This window comes from Tetrao urogallus (assembly GCF_951394365.1).
Source record: "Tetrao urogallus genome assembly, chromosome: 9".
NCBI classification, from domain to species: Eukaryota; Metazoa; Chordata; class Aves; order Galliformes; family Phasianidae; genus Tetrao; species Tetrao urogallus.
This window is the reverse complement of record NC_136822.1, coordinates 15,079,316-15,101,596: the sequence shown is the minus strand read 5'-3', so window position 1 is coordinate 15,101,596 and position 22,281 is coordinate 15,079,316. Positions and strand designations below refer to the sequence as shown.

The window sequence follows — 22,281 nt, the reverse complement described above, 5'->3', positions numbered from 1 at the left end:
TTCTCAATTCCAGGGTGGGATATAGAAATGCTTCCCAAAGGTGGTGGCTCTGAGCCCCTAGGATGGTTTCATGGAGGAAAAGAGTTGTTCAGGAATCTCTGAATGAGCTGTGCACCAGCTGCTGTGTCTACACAGGGCAGGGAATATTGCTGTAGTTTCTCAAGAGGCAAACTTCTTTTCATGAGCACAGAGGCTCAGAGCAGACCTCAGCACAGCACACGGCTTTCCAGTAGCTGAGCTAATGGCTATAAGCCAGAAGAGGGGAGATTTAGGTTGGATGTTAGGAAGAAACTGTTTACTCAGAGAGTGGTGAGGCTCTGCGCAGGTTGCGGAGGTGTTCAAGGTCAGTTCAGGCAGCTTGATGTGGTGGGCAGCAACCAGCCTGCAGCAAAGGCTTGGAACTGGATGACCCAACTATTCTATGAAAAGGAGGAAGTCAAAACTCCAGTGGGCAAAAGGAAATGCGCTAGATAAAGATAAAGCAGTAAGCTTGCTGGCACTGGAGGAATCTTTCACTTAGCAGTAATTTGTGCAATTTAACTTTGTGTTTTTAAATAGATCCTGAACCTGTGGTGGTTGCTATTTTGCAACAAACTTGAGTAAGGAATATTTTGTGCTTGCATGTTTCTCAGCTGCTGCATGTGATATATTAGGCAGTTTGTTCCTAATTTCCATCCCAAGTGCTATGGAGGTTTCATATCATTGTTAAAATACCCAGTATTTTTCTCTGCTGATACCCAGATTTGTGGTTCCCAAATTGTGGCTGTAATATCTGTCATTCTTACTGCAGAAGCAGGTCAGCACTGCAGTTTGATTCCACTGTGAGAGCTCATAACAAATCTTGCTGCCGCTTCTGTCCTGTCCAGGATCTTCCTCAACTGTGTGCTCTTCTAGAGCCTTTCTGTCAACATGATGGTACCACATCCCCCAAATCATGAACAAACGGATCTCAGTCAGCATGATTCTGTCTACAGAAGTGATTGCAACAATGCAGCAAGGTCAGCATGGAAGCAAAAGTCTTTCTCACCCTAAACCAACAGAACGAAGCCAAAAATTTTAAGCGTGTTCTTGACTTGTGCAAATCAATGTCCAAACAATTGTGACAACCTGAAGCACATGGGAACAGTCTTAACTTTACGAGAGTACATAGTGGCAAGTAGCAAATGGCTTTCATAAACATTTAATCTCAGTATTTCGAAAAGGCTTACAGGCAGCTTTGAGCTGGTCAGCAAACAAATCTATTTTTTTATGTACGTTCTACCCACCCACCCTGGTATTTTCAGTAACACCATAATCTTTAATAATGACTAGTTTGGCATTTTTATTTTGCTTGTATTCTTACTGTATTATTATGATATTTCTCAATTTACCAATTTGAATTTCTCAATTTCATTTGTTGATGAAGGCTAATGCTTCCAAAGGAAAGTTGTGCTTGGCCAATGGGATGAATCTCTGCAGTGAAATGGTCAGCGTGATGGACAGGGAGACAGCAGTGAATGTGGCACCTCAGTAAGGACACTGATGCTGTCCCATATAAGATTGCCATCGATAAATTGTCGAGCTACAGGTTGGATGGGCAGACAGAGGAGTGAACAGAGAACTGGTTTAATGACGGGGCTTAGGGGGTGATGCTCAGTGATGTGAGGTCTGGGTGGGGGCCAGTGACTAGCAAAGTCCCACAGGGGTCACAGTGTTGCCAGCAGGTCAAGGTAAGTGATCCTTCCCTACTGTTCAGCACTGGTGAGGCCATGCCTGGAGCCCTGTGTCCAGTTCTGCTCAAAGGCCAGAGCAATGCAATCAGCAACACCCAGGAAATCGCATGCTGTGTTCCTTGCAGAGAAAACTGGCGAAGGACAGTGGTTCTATTTGGGGTGTCCTCCCAGCACAGCTGCTTCCATCACAGCTTCCTCCACATGAGAAGACTTTGGCTAATGCTGCTTTTAGAGGTGGGAGTCGTTTGAGACAGAGAAAATGACAATGCCACAAGAAAGGAACTCCAAGTTGTCTCTGAAGTGGATAAGGTTGGCAAGTGTGCAGCTAAGCCATCTGGGTGAGCTCCCAGAGTGCCACGTGCCCCAGCTGGAGCCAGGCGAGCTTGACTTTAAGCTGGTGCTGCTCCTGGGAGAATGCTGAAGCAGCACCGGAGCTGCACTGTCCTTGTGGCCTCCTCTGCATAAAGGAGCAGCAAAGCACAGCTCCCCAGTGGAGCTGCTTGATTGCAGGAGGGCACTTGTGAAAGAGGCTCGTGAAGATGTCATCTTTATTTCTGCTGGAGGCAGTGGCTGAAGAAATTCCTTGTTCTGCTTGATCACCACAACCTCACAGCCTCACCTACCTGTGCAGCACCCCCAGAAAGCTCTGTTGGTTTTCTCTGCTCTTGCAAGAGGTCCCTGATGAAACCAGCAGCTTTAGTAGGGATTTTTGTTACTTGGTCTCAGTGTGTAATTAGCTGCATTTGATATCCCTTGAAGGACCAAAACTTGCCGGATTTGTGGCTGCAATGTAATGGAGCAATGCCACGTGCATGAAAGCAACATGTTATTCTCTGGGATCAGAAGGTAAAGGAAAGTGATAAAGAAGGAAGAACGGAAGTCTGCTCATTTTCTACTTAGGGAGGTACCAGCAGAACAAGATAAATGGATCTGCCCTCTCTTTACGTAGCAGTTTTTCAGAGACAAGCTCACCGTGTAAATCAGAAGGGAAATGTTAACAGTGAGTGTAGTGCTTGTATGTTTGGCAGCCTCTCTTCTGCTCATGCAGTTCCTGGGAATGCAACGGAAGCGAAGACAGCTTCCTCCTGGACCAGCTCCACTCCCCCTCTTTGGGAATCTGCTGCAGATGAAGTTCCAAATTCACCACGACATCCTTAACCAGGTATGTATGTTCAGGCAGCACATTGGTGGACTCATCAGCTGGCTGAAGAATGAAGGCAAGTTTTTGTTTTCTTCTCAATGCTGGAGAGAGATTTATTCTCAACTGTATGAATGTGCAAATCAGTGGGATTCAGTTAAATGTAGAATCATGGAGTCATAGAACCGTTTGAGTTGGAAGGGATGCTTAAAGTCCAACCTGTCCAACTCCCTGCAATGAACAGGGACATCCACAGCTCCATCAGGTGATCAGGGCCCCGTCCAGCCTGACCTTGCTGGATTTTAGTATGCCAGTTCTCACTTGTGTTGTTGTGACACTCTTTTGTTCTACAGATGGCCAGCACATATGGCAAGATTTTCACCTTATGGCTTACGAGCGTACCTGTAGTTGTTCTACAAGGGTACCAGGCAGTGAAGGAGGGGATGACTGCCCATGCTGAAGAGGTTGCTGGGAGGCCATTAAGCAGAGCCTTCAAGTTTTTGACTAATGGAAATGGTAACTATTATGTTCACACAGCCTTCTGATAAATTCTAACCGTGGTTTTGGAAACAGTGCCTAATGTACGTGGAATATAGGTTAATATTTCCATGAGGTTTTATGAAACGTCTCTGTTTGGGTTCTCTTGTAACAACAATGGCAGAATGCAGCTGTGGCTGGAGTTTCTATATGGGATATAAATGGCAAGGCTGGAAGGAAGGAGGAAGGAAAGGGAAAGAGGAATGCTACAGATCTGCTGGCAAAAACTGAGAAAGATTAGCATGACGGGGAAACATCTTTGAAACATGAACAGTTTCAATTCATTCATCCATAAAGCATTAATTCATTATGGTCCTAGGTGTTATGTTCTCTAATGGTCATCTCTGGAAGCAACAGCGGCGCTTTGGGCTCCTAACAATGAGGAAATTAGGAGTAGGGAAACAAAGCCAGGAGTATCAAATCCAGGAGGAAGCCCGTCACCTGGTTCAGTACCTGCGGAACACCAAAGGTACGTGCCTCTACCCTTTTTTACTACTAATTATTGCCAAACAGGATGCCAAGGTTCTCTGAAAGGGGTATGTTTTCCTTATTACCACTATAAATTCCATTTCCTCTGTCCATCTTGCTGTTTTATTTAATTAACAGCAATGTTTTGGCTGTCTGAAGTTATTTTTACTCATATATTTTGCTGACAAATTGCAATTTTCCATCTTATAATGTAACAGCATGAAGTGGATTTGGTAAAATGTTATTTGGAGTTCAAGAACCGTGGAGATGTGGCACTGAGGGCACGGTGGGGATGGGTTGGGGTTGGACTTGGTGATCTTGGAGGTCTTTTCCAACCCTAATGACTCAATAATTGTATTTCTCTAGCTTTCTGCTCAGTGGGAAAAAGCAGAATTGGTGTTAATGGTGAAACTGCTCGCTGTGTTCACAGGAAAACCTGTGGACCCCACTGTGCCTGTTACTCATGCTGTCTCCAATGTAATTTGTGCTCTGATTTTGGGACATCGCTTCTCCATAGAAGACAAAAGATTTCTCCGCTTGGTTGAAGCTGTGGACGATATATCAGCATTTACAAACAGCATCTCATTTTATGTGAGGATAATGATTTTTTATATTATTTTATACACAGATAATGCAAAGGCACCTGGCTGGTTTTGTGACAAAAATGAATGCTGGTGCACCTAGAGGTACTGAAGCACACATTGGAATGTACTTCCAGACGGCCTGTTCCAAACTGATGTTTGCCCCACTGATGGCAGCAGCTCCCACTGTGACATGTGGTTCAGTGGACAGAAGAATTTGCTGTTGTGATTCTGCGTGAAGTCGTGACTCCAGCTGTGAAAGCAGTGGGACAGACAGCCTGAAACCAGGGCAGTTGTACCATTAACAGATGGGACCCACAACGCTGAATATAGGCAAGAAGTCATGTTACCAATGTACATGGCTGGAACTTGGCAGGCTTTGCACCTTGCATGATTTTTCACCATCTCTCACTAACTGAAAACAACCATAACTCAGTTCTTAGTTAATCTGAGGATCAATTTGGTACTTTTGGTTAAAAATAAATGAGAAATTAAAAATCCTTACATTTTTTTATCCCAAAATAAGGACTAAGAAAACCTTTAATACATTACCGATAGGCAATATCCTTTTGAGGTAGTGATGAAGATACAGTCATTGGAGTCTTTCATTCCCTTCTTCCACTACCTACAGTCCTGTATTAGGATTCAAATTTAGTATGCTGATGTCAGTAACACCACATATCTAAATTACCTCTTTTACAGGTCCACGATCGACTTCCCTGGATTGCAACCTGTTTTCTGACACGGTGTAAGAAGGCTTTGGCCAGTATACGTACTATGAGGGCTCTATTAGAAGAGGAAATTGAAAGCCACAAAGAAAAAACAGATGGAAATCAAGATTTTATTGGTTACTATTTGGATCAGATGGCTAAAGTGAGTGTCTAGCAGCTTCTCTTAGGCTCCACTGACAAATGGGGATTTTAAGTATTCCTTTAATTATTATGGTGTTTAATAGCAGTTAAGGAAATATAAAATCTCTGCCTAGAAAAGCTTATAGTTGGATGAATTAGAGAAAAAAAAAACCCAAAGGCTGAAACTGTGGGATGGGAGGAGGAGGATGAAGTAGTAATGTGAGTAGGTTTGCAGGTAGATTTCTTGTAAGCACAGTAATAGAGCTGCTATTAAGCTCTGTAGCTCTATTATTCTCTAGGTTAAGACACATCTGAGAGCACAAACTGTAGAGGGATTTGCAGCAAGAGTGGAAAGCGTGAGTGAATGCATAAATTTGTCATGGTTGGCAAACAGCATGAGCACAGAGGCAGGATAAATTTACAAATACACTGTGGAATATTAGAAAATGTCTTCGTATTATTCAATAAGGTTTTTTTTCCTAGCCCTTCAGGTTTTTGTTTCATTTTTTGCCACTTTGGGTAGTATGAGTGAACATTTCTGTGATACAAGAAGGTGCTTTGCTTCCCTTTTTGTACCTTAACTTGCTCTTTGCCTTTCATGTATGCAGTCCAAAGAAGATGCTGGTGCTACATATGACAAGGCCAATTTGACACAGAATGTTTTTGATCTTTTCCTGGCTGGCACAGAAACAACAGCCACCACTTTGCGTTGGGCATTGCTTTACATGGTGGCTTATCCTGATGTTCAAGGTAAGCACACACAGTTTTGCTGCTTCTTAGAAATCACACACGTTCAAATAGTAGCAGAGCCAATTAAAGAACAGCAGAGAAACGAATGTGTAGGGCATGAATCAGGTGAACTGCATGCATCTGTTTCTTCATACACAGAATCATTAAGGTTGGGAAACATTACTAAGACCATCTAGGCTGACTGTCACCACCATGCCCACTAACCCATGTCCCTCAGTGCCACAGTTTTCACAAAGAATCCTTTCAGGCTTCATTTCTAGGAGATCTTCTCAGAATTCAGGGTGCAATCCATCTGATCCACTCTAGGATGAGGTTTTTTGCCCCCTGCCCCTCCACTTATGATTGGTCGGACTTCCTATGAGCACTTGATGGGTCTTTGATTTGTGGCTCCTGCTGTTCCATTTGCTCCTGAGTACTTTCCAGCAAAAGGAGACTGGCGGGAGAAAACAGAGGTAATAAAGAGAAGGGACTTCCCACAGTCGTTAACTCATGGCCCTTGAAAAGACCTAAATTTGAGACTGGAGTGCATGTGCTGAATGCCACAACCAGGTCTGCCAGCTTCTATGAGTTTCCTGATGCACAGAATCAATCTAATTCCAATAATCAAGGCTGTGGTATTAATCAGGCCATTTCAGAGCAGAAATTGCCTTTTCAATTCATTCCTGTATGATTCTGAGTGAAGACTGAACCTTGCCCAGTTTCTAAACCAGTCTCTTTGTAAGGGATTATTATTTCATTTAGCTGATCCACGTGGGAAGTTGATTTTTTTTCCTTTTTAGTATGTTTTTCACCTTACTGGATATAATCATAACTGTAAAAAAAAAACCCAATGGGTATAATTATAACCACAAAAAAAAAAAAAAAAAAGAAAAGAAAAAGGGTGACTGTAGGGTTTACAGATTATTGTGCATTTAAAGCTGACTGTTTCATTCCAGAGAAAGTCCACAAGGAGCTGGATGCAGTCCTGGGCAGTTCCCGTTTAATTTGCTACACAGACAGGAAAAACTTGCCGTACACAAATGCTGTAATTCATGAAATCCAACGATACAGTAATATTGTCTTAATTGCACTTCCCAGATTTACTGTGAAGGACACGGAGCTGCTGGGATTTCCCATTCCAAAGGTACTCAACAAGCACGCTGCACGTTTTCTACTTGAAAACCTTGGAAATATGAAATTATTTCCACACTGCAAGATTCTAAATGCGGGATCTTCATAATCTGAATCTGAAACATTGTCAAGCTCTGTAGTCATAAGTTGCATTAGGGCTGGCTCTAGACGTTCTCCCTTCAGTTCCTTTCCTTTGGTTGCATTTTCATCCCTTCTTTATGGATCTGCTCAAAGCAACAACGGCACTGCAGAAATGACAGCGTAACAAAGAGGAAAATTTAGCTGTTACTCGTTCCGTTGCTGAAAAGCCAAGAATACAATAGCAATAGGAAAAGTAAAACCAATGCACTTTAACAGATGAACTCTTTTTTTCAGGACACCATTGTTCTGGTCAACATTGACTCTGTTCTGTCCGATCCTGAAAAATGGGAAACACCTGATCAGTTCAACCCGGGACACTTCCTTGATAAAGATGGAAACTTTGTACACAGAGAAGCATTCTTACCATTCTCAATAGGTAAATGCACTGAGCAGGGACTGACTGATGTGACAGTAACTAAAGATCCACTCGCTCCTCAGTGTGAACTGTGGAGGCACCTACAAAGAGGTATAGAAATACATTCCAATGTCTTCAACAACTCCAGGAGGAGAAAAGCCCAATTGCAACTGGGAAAGATTGAAAGAGAAGGGATGGGAGGCCTTTTTCTTGGAAAAGATCTGGCTTCTCTTGTAGCAGAGACCCAGTTATCACAACAATAGCAGAAAAATTCATAATGCTAATAAGCCCAGAGCTCGAAAGATAGATAGAAGGTTTTGATAGAAATCCTTTGCCTTCTCTCTCTTATCCCAGGGCACCGTGCATGCATGGGGGAACTGCTGGCAAGGCTGGAGCTTTTCATCATCTTCTGCACCCTGATGCAGGCATTCACCTTCACCCTGCCAGACGGAGTGAAAGAAGTCAACACCAAGTTTGTTTTTTCAACTACAATGAAGCCACCTCCACACCAGCTCTGTGCCATTCCTCGGTAGGAAACGGTGCCATACAGATTCAGTCTGCGTGATTCTGCATGTGGATTCCACTTACTGTGTCTTAAGATTTTTGCCTTCCTTTTGATTTGGTCAATTATTACATTGAAAAATGCTTTTTGGACAGTTGCATCCTGTAAAGTCAGTACTTCGTTCTTGTTATCAACACTTGGTATATTTGTCCCAGTGTGTAGTGAATAAAGATACAAAGGGAAGAATCAGAATTGGGTCTTATTTATTAGAACAGCGTCAAGAGAGAAAGAACTTGAATGAGGTCTATAAATTAGAAGTATTGTAGTCAAATATCTGTGTGTTCTTTCTCATAAACCACAGTTGCACTTGTGGAGATGGGTGTAGAGGTCTTTTAGTCTGTCCCCAGATATTGGTGAACGGAGGAGTTAGAAGATCTTGGGGGACACTTTCTGAAGAGGCCGATGATGTGTCTGAGATAACAAGTACGTTGCTGTAACAGGAGGGATGGAGTTCAAGAACCAAGGAGATGGGGCACAAAGGGACGTGGGTTAATGGGCAGCACTGGTGATGGGGCACAAAGGGACATGGGTTAATGGGCAGCACTGGTGATGGGATAGATGATCTTGGAGATCTTTTCCATGCTGATGATTCTATGATTTCCTTATCACAGAATCCTATGATCAGGTCAGCTGTTGTGCAACCAGGTGTCAAGAGAGTTGAGCATTTCACTTGCTAAAGCAGGAGTAATTCTGCCCAATGGGATAGAAGTAGAGTAATGGAGTAATGGGTTCATCAGCCAGGTGTGGAAACTTTTCATATCGAAGGCCAGGAGCAGGGACTGGAAGATGAGCAGCAGCAAGCAGACATTAAGTGTTGACAAATCATTTTGCTTTTATGAACACAGTGGTTGACAGCAACATGAGAACATGTATTTTTCGTGATCAGTAGTCATCTGGTGCTGCTCACTCCAGATCCTTCAATTATTTATTCAGCTTCATTTATTCTTTTCAGTTCTTTAATGGATTCTTTATCACAGTTAGCTGACTTGACATCTATCAGCACAAATTAGCATATCACTGCCGATAGAAGATTTGCCACTGCTTAAGATTTCTTGAAGCTCTTTCTGATCATTGTACTTAAGTACTTGGTAAATATATATATTCAGATTTTTGCTCAGCTATTGACATTTAACGAGGGATTTTTTTAGAGAGGATTGGAAGTGTTTTTTCTAGCGGGACATAGAAGGTGGTTACTGTATGCCAGTATATGAGGGGTGAGTTCTATACACTGGATAGCAGATAGTGCCATTTGCAGTCCATGCAACCTTCCCCAGTTTCTCATTTATTCCTTTTTTTTTTGCTTTTTATTTTTGTGCTTGAGTGTCAAGCTGTCCCTTGGCTGTTCTTCAACCAGAAGGCGTCTCTTGATTTCAAAGATGGTAGAAAGAACAAGCTCACTCCCACTGTTCTGGAAGGGCTACTACAAAGGGCTAAAAGCATAGCCTTGAGCCCAGCCTCCAGACAAATTGTTAGGGGTCATGAGAGAATTGGACTCGATGAACCTGTGGGTTCCTTCCAACTTCAGATGTTCTGTGAATCTATGAGAATTAATGAGGTTTTCTTTTCCTATTCCCTTCAGCGTGCCTAGGATGTTTGAGCCTTATGGATGTGAGTAGATTACAAAATATTCCTATGTAAGCTGGAAGGTAATCCTGCAGAGCTACCTGATATGAGATAAAAACATATCTGCATTCTCTTACACTGTAGTAATCCATGGTAAGTGCCTACTTAGGCTCTCCAAGGGAAAATATTTCAGAGTGTGACATTCAGCTTTGAATATGCTTGCTATGCAAGCTGTGCATTGTGCCTACAAAGGAAATCCTGTTTTTTTCTGTCTCCTAATGCAGATGCCTACCAGTTCAGGCCTTTTCCATCCAATCTGCTTTCTTACAGCCATGTTTTCAACTCTCTTGCACACACCTCCATTAATTTTCTTCCACACACACTGCCCTCCATCTCCTGTAAGCTTTTCTTTGGATGCCTTCCAACCCTTTGCTGTCCGATATTCTCTCTTCACTAAAATCTTTTCCCTTATCTCTCTCCCATCTGTTGGACGGATATATTTGTCTTTGTATATTCCTCCTTCTGGTGTCTTCTATATTTCTGCTTGTCCCATAGCCTCTTTCTGCTTTTACTGCCTTCCTACCTTACGGAGTTGTTTGTCTTGCCATATTCTTATACAGTTCTTTAAATTACCTGCAGAGTAGCTGTAGTTACGTTCCCTAACAACAGAGCTTTGTCTGCATTAAGCCAAAGACTAAATAATGGCAGCATGAATTGCAGCCTCCTCACTCCCACAAGCAGAAGTGACAGAGGAATAATAACAATGTTGGAGAAAGCAGCCTGGGGCTTTATCTTGGAGCAGCAAAACAATACCACTTTGAGAAAGGAGTGGTTGTCTAAGAGCCTAGGGGAAAAAAAACAAATAACAAACTGATAATGTGGATATCAGCCAAATAACAAACTGATAATGTGGATATCAGCATGGGTAAATGCCAGCTTTTCCTTTCTCTCTCCCTATGCTTGCTGAAGCCTTGGCAGGAAAGAGGTGATAGACGTGGGGCTCCTATTGTGACCCATAGAGTTTATGTCCGAACATTCCCAAGTTCTTTCTTGTGAAAATACATTTAGTTTTGGAGAATGTAATCAGCATCAGAGCATCACTGTTCTCGCACACAAAGCAGAAATTACACAACCCTTGTTTATTTCTTCCTGAATCCTTACCCATGTTCCCAGGATCTTCCATGTCCTGGTGTTGGATCAAGGCCCTACAGCTACTCTTCATCGCTGAGATCATTGAGGAGATCGGTGGTGCCAGGAGGGTTTTGGCTGCCATGCCTGGATTCCTCTGAAAGGCTTCTAAAACTTGGATTGGGCACCGCTTGACCTATGACCACTGATCATAGAATCCCAGAATTGTTAAGGTTGGAAAAGACCTTTAATATCACCGAGTCCAACCATCCACCTACCACCAATATTGCCCACTAAACCATGCAGTTTTTACTGATGATTTTTATTGTTTGATGCCCACAGCTGAAGGAGCTGGATCATCCTAGTGGAATACATTTCCTAATGTTTCAGAGATTCACAGTGGAAAATCCCAAGATGCTGAAACAAAGGTAGTCCTTGAGCCTGGAGTAAAAAGTATGCTTGAGAGAGTTAAATTAGAAACGAGTGCCTTGCAAAATAAGCTTGTTATTACAAACAAATAAAGCTTTTGTAGAAGCACAGAAACAGCCCTTCCTTGGTTAATATGCATTCCTACATTATGCTTTAATAGTAATGAAGCAATGTGGTTGGAAGCTAACTGATGCAGAAGTCTGGGAATTGTGGGCTGGCAGCCTCCAGGCCATTTGTTCTGGGTACGCCCATTGCATGTCCCAGAGCCACAAATCCCATGATGCCAATTTTATCCCAAAGAAAATGCTGCTGTAAGAAGCAAGCTGAAGCACAAGTCTTGCAGTTTCATGGTGGGATTGCAAGCCTATAAAGCTCTCCTGGAAACAGCTTTATACTTCCTGCGTATGTTGAGTCTTGGCAAAGGACTTTGCTTCACACAGCCTTTATTCTCCACTTGCCACGTGTGGCACATGCGTGTTCCAACTGGTTCTCAAAGAGAGGCTTTTAGCTCTGGTTGTAGCTCAAGATTCCTAATGAGTTAACTATGCATGTTGAGCATAAGATGCCAGTATACTGCTATCTCTATTTTATGACAAATGTGGGCTTTTAACTTTTATCAGCCTTGCCATTACCCTTAATCAGTTGCTCCCCTGAATGTAGGTATAAATAAAACACGTACAAAACATTTCAGAAACTCCAAGATTTAGTATCCACTTACATCTGCATGCTCAATTTGTTTGTACGGTTATTGCTTTCCTAAAAGCATTCATGAAGTATTTGTAGGAGCACACGCATCCACAACTGACTCAGAAGATTAGCTGGAGAGCTTGCATATGGAGATGGGTATTTAGAGTGCCTGGAGAATCTTGGCCATGGGTCACGAATCTCGGACACAGCTAAGTTCCTACAAAACCCATGATCCGTATTTGATAACTGAAATCTGAATGAAGAGGAGAAGGACATGCACCTAAACACGCTTCATCATGAAAATGTGATGGGTGGGTCAGGAACAGAGTGGTTGATAATGAGGAGGGAGGGTTAGGGGCGTGGAATAAATAGTTATTATGTGAAATTTAAACTCTTACGAAAAAAAACAACTGGTTGAGCAACCAGCCTTCGTAGCTTCAATAGGCTGTTTTCAATAACGAGAATCCAGTAAAAGCAGCAGCAATGTTGTCCATAAATCAAGTTATGATAGCACTGGTGGTCTTCCTTTTGGTTATGCAGTTTTTAAAGTTGCAACGAGCACGGAGATGCCTTCCTCCTGGACCGATCCCTCTCCCCGTTCTTGGCACCTTGCTGCAGCTGAACTTCCAGATCAATCGTGACTGCCTCATGAAGGTATTTACTTTCAGATAATCCTAACATCTTAGAAGTCTTTGTAATTTGCTGTTCCTCATGTTATGTGTGTGTGAAAACCAACGCTTCGACCTCTCCCCTTTTAACCCTGAGTTTGACAAACTCGTGTGAAACTTAATATCCTTTAGGATAAACACCTTTGGGGAGAACATATCAGATTTGAAGTCAGGGAACAGAAATGCACTTTAAAGAGTGACTTTCACAGCACGAGGTGTTCGCTCTCTGAGCATTGTTCTCTAACTTCACTGGTAAACAGACACTGAAGATCTGCCGTGTGTGCATGTGCTCGTGGTATCGATGGGATCCACAAAGACCCTCAAAACTTCTGCTAATGGAGGAATCCCTCTTGATATACATTCTGGAAAATGTCTTTTGGATGGAAAATATCCTCTGTCATGTGAACAGCAGACGATGAGACTCCCGTGAACTGAGCCTTGGTTTGTATACAAATAAAATCCACTTGATGTCTGTTGGCATAAACCTGTGGCTCTGAATAGCTGGCAGACTCAGCTGTTTCCAGAAGTGAATGCTGGAAAAGACATTCATACCTTCTCACTGATAATTGTAGTCTCATGGAGAAGATGCAGAACATCATTCCAGGTTAGGGCTGGTCCTGTAATTAGCATAAAAACAGGTTCATCTTCTGTTTGTTTGTGGTGTGTGGGATTTCAGCTGTGCTTTGCTGGCTTCTCTCCCATCTACAGTTGGCAAAAACTTATGGCAACGTGTTCACCTTGTGGTTTGGATGGGCCCCAGTGATCGTGCTGAATGGATTCCAAGCAGTGAAGGATGGTATGACCACACACCCCGAAGATGTGTCTGGGAGGCTGGTGTCTCCTTTCTTCAGAGCTATGGCCAAAGGAAAAGGTGTGATGATTTTTTGTACAGAAACTTTTTATTATCTTTACAATTGCAACTCTTTTGTAGCTGGTACCCACCCCTAACAGCACCCCTAACAGCACCACCATGGCAGGGTTTATCTATGAGGGATGACACCCTCCAACCTCACTATAGGTTCCAAGCTCCCCAACCACAATGGAAATTCCCAAGCTCCTGATTTTCTTCTTCCCATCATTATTATCTCAGGCCTGAAGCTAGCCTGGCTAAGCAATCTGAGTTTGATTCAGCATCGATGAAGTTTGTAGTTAAGCCACTTCACAGCTCTGTGTTTTTCTTATTTGGCACAAAAAATGCATTATAGGTGTATGTCTGTAAATTTGTTTAGGGCTTTGCCTATCGTAATCGTAATACACTGAGGTCTCAAACAGCTGCAATCGTCTTGCAAAAAAAGGCTTCTACATCTCCACTTGCAGCAACACTGATATTTAGGAATGGGAGTGTTCTTTCAGGTGAAAGAATGCCTTAGTCTGTAGTAAATGTTAGCATGATAAAGAATTCTTTCTTTCACGGACTCAGGGATTATGTTGGCCACCGGTCACACATGGAAGCAGCAGAGGAGGTTTGCACTGAAGACTCTCCGCAACCTGGGCCTGGGGAAGAGAGGTCTGGAGCAACGAGTGCAAGAAGAGGCCCAGCACCTGCTGGAATTCTTTGCAAATTTGAAAGGTATCCCTGTGACAAATACCGATTCATTTCTGTCATCGGTCTGATGTCTTCAGTGTATCACACAAGATTTTCTGTTCCGTGAGTCGTACTGCATCGATGTAGAATGGATTGGAAACACAAAGAACCCAGTCCTGTGCTTTTTCAGACCCAGTGGGAGGCTCAGAATTAAACACTGCAGCACAATTTGCATGCACTCTGTGAGGCAGTTAGTACAGTTTTGTTTTCATTACAACATTTTATCCTGATCAACCCAGTTAGCAGCTTTTGTGTTGAATTTCCCAATACTGATCATTATGCAAAGCACAGTAAACCAGGACATGCTGTAGCTAGCATTGTGTCAATTAGAAGTAATTAAATCCAACCCAGTCTCTTGACTTAAGAACTAGGAAAGATGGAGTTGTGGCCACGTGCAAGAAAAGAAGACAACTCCTGAAGCTCAGAACAATAAGTGACCAAACCTTGTGCCTTGGATGTTGGGCAGCTGCATCAGTACAGGCATAAATACATTTGTTCACGCTCTTTTTTCTGAAGCTGTGAAATTATTTTCTTATTAATTTTCTTACTGATTGCACCTTGGCTGTAGAAAATCAGTAGGATACGGATGGCAGCTTTTTAGTATGTAAAAAGGGCTATGGGAAAGAGGGGGATGGACACTCCAGCAAGGTCTGCTGTGATAGGGTGAGGCAAAATGGTTTCAAACCAAAAGAGGAGAGTTTCAGGCTGGCTATAGGGAAGTTTTTTACAATAAGGTGATGAGGCACTGTTACAGGTTGCCCTGAGAGGTGGTGTCTCTGGAGACCCAAGGTCAGGCTGAATGGGGCTCTGAGCCCCTGATGGAGTTGTAGGTGTCCCTGTTCAGTGCAGGGACTTGGGCCAGGTGGCCTTTAGGGTCTCTTCCAACTTAAGTGATGATGATTACAATTTTGTAAAAGGGTTGCTAATTGTGAAATGCAGTGCTTGCTTGAAAGTTCTTTAGGTAACCTATGAAGCAAAATACGAGACATTCAGGGTGATGTTTATTGTTGTGGTTGCAGAGAAACCTCTGGATCCTTATTATCCTCTCATCCATTCCGTCTCCAATGTAATTTGTGCTGTTGTTTACGGACATCGCTTCTCCAGAGGGGATGAAACCTTCCATGAACTGATCAGAGCCACAGAGCATATCTTCAAATTTGGAGGCAGCCTTCTTCACCATGTAAGTAAATGATGTGTTGTCTTTGGCTGAATAACACAGAAAGTGGGAAATGCAGATTTGAGAGGTGGCTGCTGGGCATAACAGCTTCAAATGGGTGAGCAATGTCCCACGCAGCTCTACTGGGCACCACACTGTCTTCAGATGGGATGGTAATGCACTACATACCAGTCTTCATCGCTTGTGCTCATTGCCTCACAATAAGTAGTTTACTCTTAGGTCTTTGCAGCAAGGCATGAACTGATGGAATGCTCCTGGGTTGTGTTTGGTACTCAGTTGCTCAACAAATGGCCTGCATAGGGCATGGTAATAAATGCTGAATGTCAGGTCTGAAAATGTGATTCACCACCCCAAATATAGATACAGCCTCTCTAATTTAGTCTCGCTAATTTAGTGTAGTCTCTCTAATTTAGCCAGGGGTAATTAGCAGAATACAAGATGAGCTCAGTAAGAGGAAGACAGAGAAATCTGTGTAGAAGTTGTTTCAGGTTTTATTGAGGACTCTTTCAGAGGTCTTTCAGTACAGAGTGCTTTGAGGAACTACTCAGTTTGTACACCAGCCTTTGCTAGGTGGCCTTTTTGGGGGGGTTCACCAACTGCCTTTACCCCCCTGGTGAGGACAGTTTGCAATGCCTTTGCTTCTTCGTTTCCTGGCATTCTCCACTGGAGGGCAGGGTCTAGCTTTTAAAATGCCCGAGTACAGTTCATTCTAACTGAAGACAGGTTGAATAATTGAATGAATGGCTACAGTTCTTTCTAATGATAATCGCTCTAATTTGGATTTTGACTGAGCTTGAAGGTCCGTGCAACTCTGAGTCTCACCCTTAACGCAGCTGGAAATTATGCTGTATACCGTTTCACAACTCGAAAACATGAATGTACTCATCCCCAGAATGCTTTATTAACTATGAAAAAAATCTCCATGTGCTAATATTGATATTAACTTCTTTTTAAAGTAGGTCTAAGTGCATTTCATAGTGATGGAGACTTTGTGGTACCTCTTGTATATCACTCCCGCAGCTGTATGAAATCTTCCCCTGGCTGATGTGCCGTCTCCCTGGTCCTCATAAGAAAGCATTGTCTTGCTATGACATTCTGAGCTCTTTTACAAGGAGGGAGATCAGAAAGCACAAGGACAGAGAGATACCAGATGAACCGCAGGATTTCATTGACTTTTATCTAGCTCACATTGAAAAAGTAAGTGTGTGTTCTGCTTGGTCATACACTAATGGGTTGTTAAGTGAAAGATGTTAAATCATCCATTCTTTTGCCTTTTTATCACCATTTCTTACCCACCATGGACATCTCATTGTGAATCCAGTAACCTGAGACTTGCTAAATCCTAGAGTCCTAGAACGCTGAGGTTGGAAAAGGCCTCCAAGATCACCAAGTCCAACCAGCAGCCCATCCCCGCCATGCCCACCAAACTCTGTTCTCAAGTGCCACAACTCCACAGTTCCTGAACACCTTATTGATATGCCACACGGTCTTGCAATTCTTTCATTAAAGAGCAGTTAATGTGCTGCAATTTTTCTCAGTTAAGGACTCATTTGTGGCCTAAGTGAAAGAAAGCTGAATTTAGAAGACCACAAGAGAGCTGGAAAGGGATTGGAGAGTCAGAGTGCAGTGTTCTATATATTCGTATATATAGTCCAGGATGGATGTCAGCCTAACATTTAGTTCCTTGGATCCTCTTGCTGTATTTTCACACCTTTAACACATCTGGCCTTCCAAAACCTTTAAGTATTTCTTAAGTCTTTCAGTACTGTTTTAAGATTTATGAAAACCTGAACATTGGTGGACCAGAAACTGTTTTAGTGAGCTCCTCTGGGATGCTGCTGGGTGGAAATCATCCAAGTTTGCTTATTAAAAAAAATAGAGCTGCCTGTAGTAGACATGTAGGGGGAATATTAAAAGATATGATATTGCAATAGAGAAAAATATCCTTCCCATTTTCCATACTGCTCCATTGGCAAAAGAAGGTATATCCTCCCTAAATGTTGGTAATGAATTCTCCAAAAACGTAACAATGTTCCTTCATGATTTTGGCATATACATAATAAACCTCCATTTTTTTCTTTTTGCAGTCTGGAAATGAACCCAAGTCTACATACAATGAAGAAAACATGGTTTATTCTATAAATGACCTCTTCTTAGGTGGATCAGAGACAACAAGCACTACTTTGAACTGGGGCCTGCTCTGTATGGTGGCCTATCCAGATGTCCAAGGTAAGAGGAAGTGGATCACATATATCTCTGATGCAATAGAACAGCACAGACGTCACGTTTTAATGGATCTTGACTTGGGTTCTGTCTTAGAGAGCAGTAAACGTGACTGATGGCTGAAAATAATACACCATAAACTGATGTGTGATAGCAGGGATACCACTTTTTGGGAATCTCAGTTTGGTTTTGTGTTGATCCAGTAGGAGTGCTGGGGGCTATAGGGAGCGCTGCTCTTGTATGTGCTCTGTGGATCAGAGGAGTAAAGCTAACCAGCTGAAGGGCAATTGGCAGCTTCTATTTTATTGCCTGTTCATCCATTTCTCAGCCCAAGGTATCAGAGTGTCAATTTAATCTGAGGTTAAACTAACTCTATGGTGCACTTGAGTTTCTTGCAGCAAACATTATTCCAGTTGGTAGGAGAATTTGATGGTTTATCTGCTATGTCTACGTACATTATAGTAGTTTATTTTTAAGTCTATCTTTTAAATATCAGTCACTGACACAGAGCACTAAATGAAAAACAGAGAATCCTTTCTTATGCTGGATAACAGAGAAGCCATTGTTAGATAGCAGAACATGTGCAAATACCCAGAGAAGAAGAGAAATTTAAATGGATGAAAGAGATGAAGATAAGAAAAAATTGCTTAGCGTGTAGCTGTCAGACAATAAGGTCTACTTAATCTCGTGTTACTGCATGGTTATTATCACCCTGTAATTAAGGTTACGAAAGCTCTGACTCACCTAAATAATTTTTCTTATCTAAATATAACACCCTGCACATACTTGGGAAAGCAGGGTGTGTGCAGGATGATCCATGCCCAGCTTCTTGAGTCATATGTTTCATCCAGACTCTTGTGATGAACAGACACCAGTATGTCTGTCCCCAGCAATTGGTGTCTTTTTTTTTTTTTGGAAGAAGCTGGCATTACTTCATTTAACATGTCCTGCATAAGACCCATGTTCTTTTAATAGGAGCTAGGCTTATCATGTATAGATTCGCCTCACTTGAGTTCCAGACAGCTCTGGCTGTATTGGTTGTAAATGGCTGTAAGTGCCCACGGCACCTTGCCAAAAGAAAACACAATGATAAATCAGTTTGCTTGTATTGAAGCATAAGGCAGTGCTTAGTTCTAAAATTCTGAGCAGCAAATGTCTTTTCTTAATTTAGCATCAAATAGTGTCAGACCCAGCAGAATTCCTACACATTTAAACTGTTGGAACACCTCACTGATTCCCTTTATAAAATTGGCCTATATTTTTGTTTTAGTTTTGTTGCTGTCATAGTAGTTCTAAATGGAAAATGTCTTTGAATATGGTGATGTATTTTCCCACCTGAAATGACGAATATTTCTCCATAGAGAAAGTGCAGAAGGAGCTGGATGCTGTTTTGGGTCCTTCCCAGACCATCTGCTATGAGCATCGGAGAGAACTGCCCTATACCAATGCTGTGATTCATGAGATCCAGCGCTTCAGCAACATTATCTCCATTGGCATGCCCAGGGTGTGTGTGAGGAACACAACATTGCTGGGATTTCCCCTCAAAAAGGTACCGTTTTTCACAGCTGCTACAGGCCTTTCCTCTATCAGTAGAACAAACTGTAGATTCAAATCTACTTGCACCAAGGCTTTCTCCTCAGCAGAACTGGGGTTGGGTACCTCTAGGTCAGAGTTTCAATAAGAAAGAGGACAAGGAACCATTTCTGTGGTTGTGATGAGTGATGCAGCTCTTGGAAGAGGGTCATTAGTAGTGGAAGATGCCAAAGGGTGGAAGATGAGATTTTAGCCAAAAACAAAATCTTGGAGATTGGTCCTGTGGGATACCATGATTGATTTCCTGTTGATGCAGCAGTAGGATGAATTTGAATGGAATTTTTGTCCACGAGAAAACTGAAAAATATCAAGGGAAAAGCAGTAAGGTTTGCAACTTGCTTTTGTCAAAAACACTGAATGACAGAAACTTTTAATGTGAGAAGTGAAAATGGTATAAATAATGTTAGTTTCTATTGACAGAGCAGCTTCTACTCTCAGGCTTGAACTGCTGTTTTAAATCAAAGCCACAATCCATTCCTCCTAGCTCTTCACTTCCTGCTGGGGAAACAAACTTACCAAGCCATAATGCTGAACACTGAAATCAAGCAGTGTCCAACACTGGTCTCACCTCTCAGCTTCTGGCTGCTAAGAGAAGATGATCAGCCAGAATTAATGTTTCTCTCCTTTTAGGGCAGCATTGTTCTTCCAAATATTGCTTCTTCGTTGTATGACCCAGAGCACTGGGAAACGCCTCGACAGTTCAACCCTGGTCATTTCTTGGATAAGGATGGAAACTTCATGAGCCAAGAAGCCTTCTTGCCATTCTCAATAGGTAAATTTACTGACTCCACAAACGTCAGTGGGTTGGGCTGGGGCTGTAGAAGTAAGACATCTCTTAAAGACCTACTGGTCATCTATTTTAATCCTCTCTGTGAAAAACAGTGATAAAATTAAAATTATTTCTGGTAACATTTCCCAATCCAATTGTAAGCATCTGTTCTACTGAACAAATAATAGCTGGAAAATCAGAGGCATACTGGCAAATGTATACATACAGCTTGCCCTATTTTCGGAAGGAAATTCTCTGCTAATGATGATGGTTGTTCATTTGTGGCAACATTTCAACTCCACGCATACATTTGGAAAGCACTTTCAAACACTTATGCTGATGCTTAATGCATAGAAAACTGAAGCATGATATCTTCCAGGAAGAACAATTCTTTATTCCTCACTTATATGATTAAACAAATTCATTTCAAGTTGTCGGTCAGAAAAAAGTAAGATCTTTGATGTAAGTGAACCAAAATTCAAAGCAGAAGGGGTGCTCAATGGCCCACAACTGGAGAGAGGCTTCTTTATGAAGGCAGAACTACAGAACATTTTGTGTCATTGTTTGGCTGAAGTCCTACAGAAATTCTAGATTTAGCAAAAATACTCTGGTTTTATACAAGCATTGAGGTTGGAAAAGACCACAAAGATCATCAGGTCCAACCACCAGCCCATCCCCACCATGCAACTAATGGTGTCCCACAGTGGTTATGCTCAATTACACGACAATGAATTTATCTGCTTCCGAGGTCAGAGTGATGCACTCACCATCATCGCCCTCTTCCTCCCGCAGGGCACCGGGTGTGTCTGGGGGAGCATCTGGCAAGGACTGAGCTCTTCATTTTCTTTGCCAACCTGCTACGGGCATTCACCTTCCGGCTCCCTGAGGGAGTGATGACCATCAACACGGAGCCCATTTTTGGGGGCACGCTGCAGCCCCACCCCTACAAGGTTTGTGCCATCCCACGCTAGGCTGCGGCCATCACAGACCACCTGCACAGCAATCTTACTGTTTTGAACATATGGTCTCGAGACCATCTATACCAACCACATGGTCTCGTGACCATATTACTTTTTCCCCTGCTGCTCAGAAAGTCCCTTCTGTCTATATTAGAGGATTTTTTTCTCAAACCCTGTTACGTGCTCTTGAAGGTGATCTCAGTTTCTGAACTTACTCTTCGGATCTGGAGCCCATCATCATACTCAGCCATGAAGACATCATGCAGATGCTTTCTAGCCTGGCAGATTTAGAGACAGTATCTGCTGAACAAATGATAACATTGACTGCAATCTTCAAAACTTAAGTCATTATTGCTGAGCCATTCTACTGTCAAAAGCAATATAGTTTGGAAAACCGTGAGTGAGAAATTCTGCCTCTTTATATTATTGCCATCACTCATGTTTCAGTCAACTTTTTGTTGGTGATAATAAAAGACATGAAGGAGGAATATTAGCAATTCTTTTTGTTTATGGTTTATTTACAGTTCACTGTGAATTTCTAGATTTAGAAATTAGAGCTGATGGTAAACTGAAAATAATATATGCAAAAACCAAAAGTGCTTTGTAATTGCCTCAGAAGTTCAGTGGTGCACCTGAAGCTACAGAAGCCTGCTACAGACACAAAAGACTAGTCAAGTCTGAATGAAGAGTCCGTAGTAATAGCAGAAAAGGAAAAAAAAAATAGTCACAAAAGACTAGTCAAGTCTGAATGAAGAGTCCGTAGTAATAGCAGAAAAGGAGAAAAAAAATTGTTGAGTAAAAATTTCACAGAATCATAGGTTGGAAAAGGCCATCCGGTCCATCCAGTTCATCCTCAACCCACCCCACCATGCCTACTAACCATGTCCCTCAGTGCCACGACTCCACATATCTTGAAAAGCCCGGTTTTGTTTATATTGTCTGAAAAAAGACTTGCAAATGAACCTGCCCTTTCTTAATCTTACTTCAGTGTGGGAGGATAGAGCAGGGAACAGATGACCACGTGCTGAATCAGTCATCACTAGACGCCGTCACTGCGTGTTGGAAATGAGTTTAGGCAGTCTACTGTGCATCACAAATTAAGATCTGTCTCATTATTTCTTGTTCAGTTGCTGACAGGACATCGCATCAAAATAGAAAGGCACTTTCTAACAGCACTTGATATTTAGCTGTTATTAAATTAAGTGGCAGAATAACACTGGTGAAATATGGAAGACCACATTCTGACATTTCATTTGACCGAAATCTGTGTGCCCCGTTAAAAACTGATGTCAAAG

At 42.3% G+C, this 22,281-nt stretch overlaps 2 protein-coding genes across 2 annotated transcripts; both read left to right on the top strand.

Annotated features, from left to right (window-relative positions):
* Positions 1-2,703: 2,703 nt before the first annotated feature.
* On the top strand, positions 2,704-8,176 carry LOC306949981 (cytochrome P450 2J6-like; the record flags this gene model as incomplete). The annotated part of the gene is made up of 9 exons (XM_079540069.1): positions 2,704-2,874; positions 3,204-3,366; positions 3,707-3,856; positions 4,286-4,446; positions 5,139-5,309; positions 5,896-6,037; positions 6,973-7,160; positions 7,523-7,664; positions 7,998-8,176. The coding sequence occupies 9 exons, from the start codon at positions 2,704-2,706 to the stop codon at positions 8,174-8,176; spliced, it is 1,467 nt and encodes a 488-aa protein (XP_079396195.1).
* A 4,319-nt stretch (positions 8,177-12,495) lies between these two features.
* On the top strand, positions 12,496-20,998 carry LOC306949979 (cytochrome P450 2J6-like; the record flags this gene model as incomplete). Its single annotated transcript, XM_079540067.1, has 9 exons — positions 12,496-12,666; positions 13,389-13,551; positions 14,101-14,250; positions 15,285-15,445; positions 16,463-16,639; positions 17,530-17,671; positions 19,027-19,214; positions 19,889-20,030; positions 20,820-20,998. The coding sequence occupies 9 exons, from the start codon at positions 12,496-12,498 to the stop codon at positions 20,996-20,998; spliced, it is 1,473 nt and encodes a 490-aa protein (XP_079396193.1).
* Between the last annotated feature and the right edge of the window lie 1,283 nt (positions 20,999-22,281).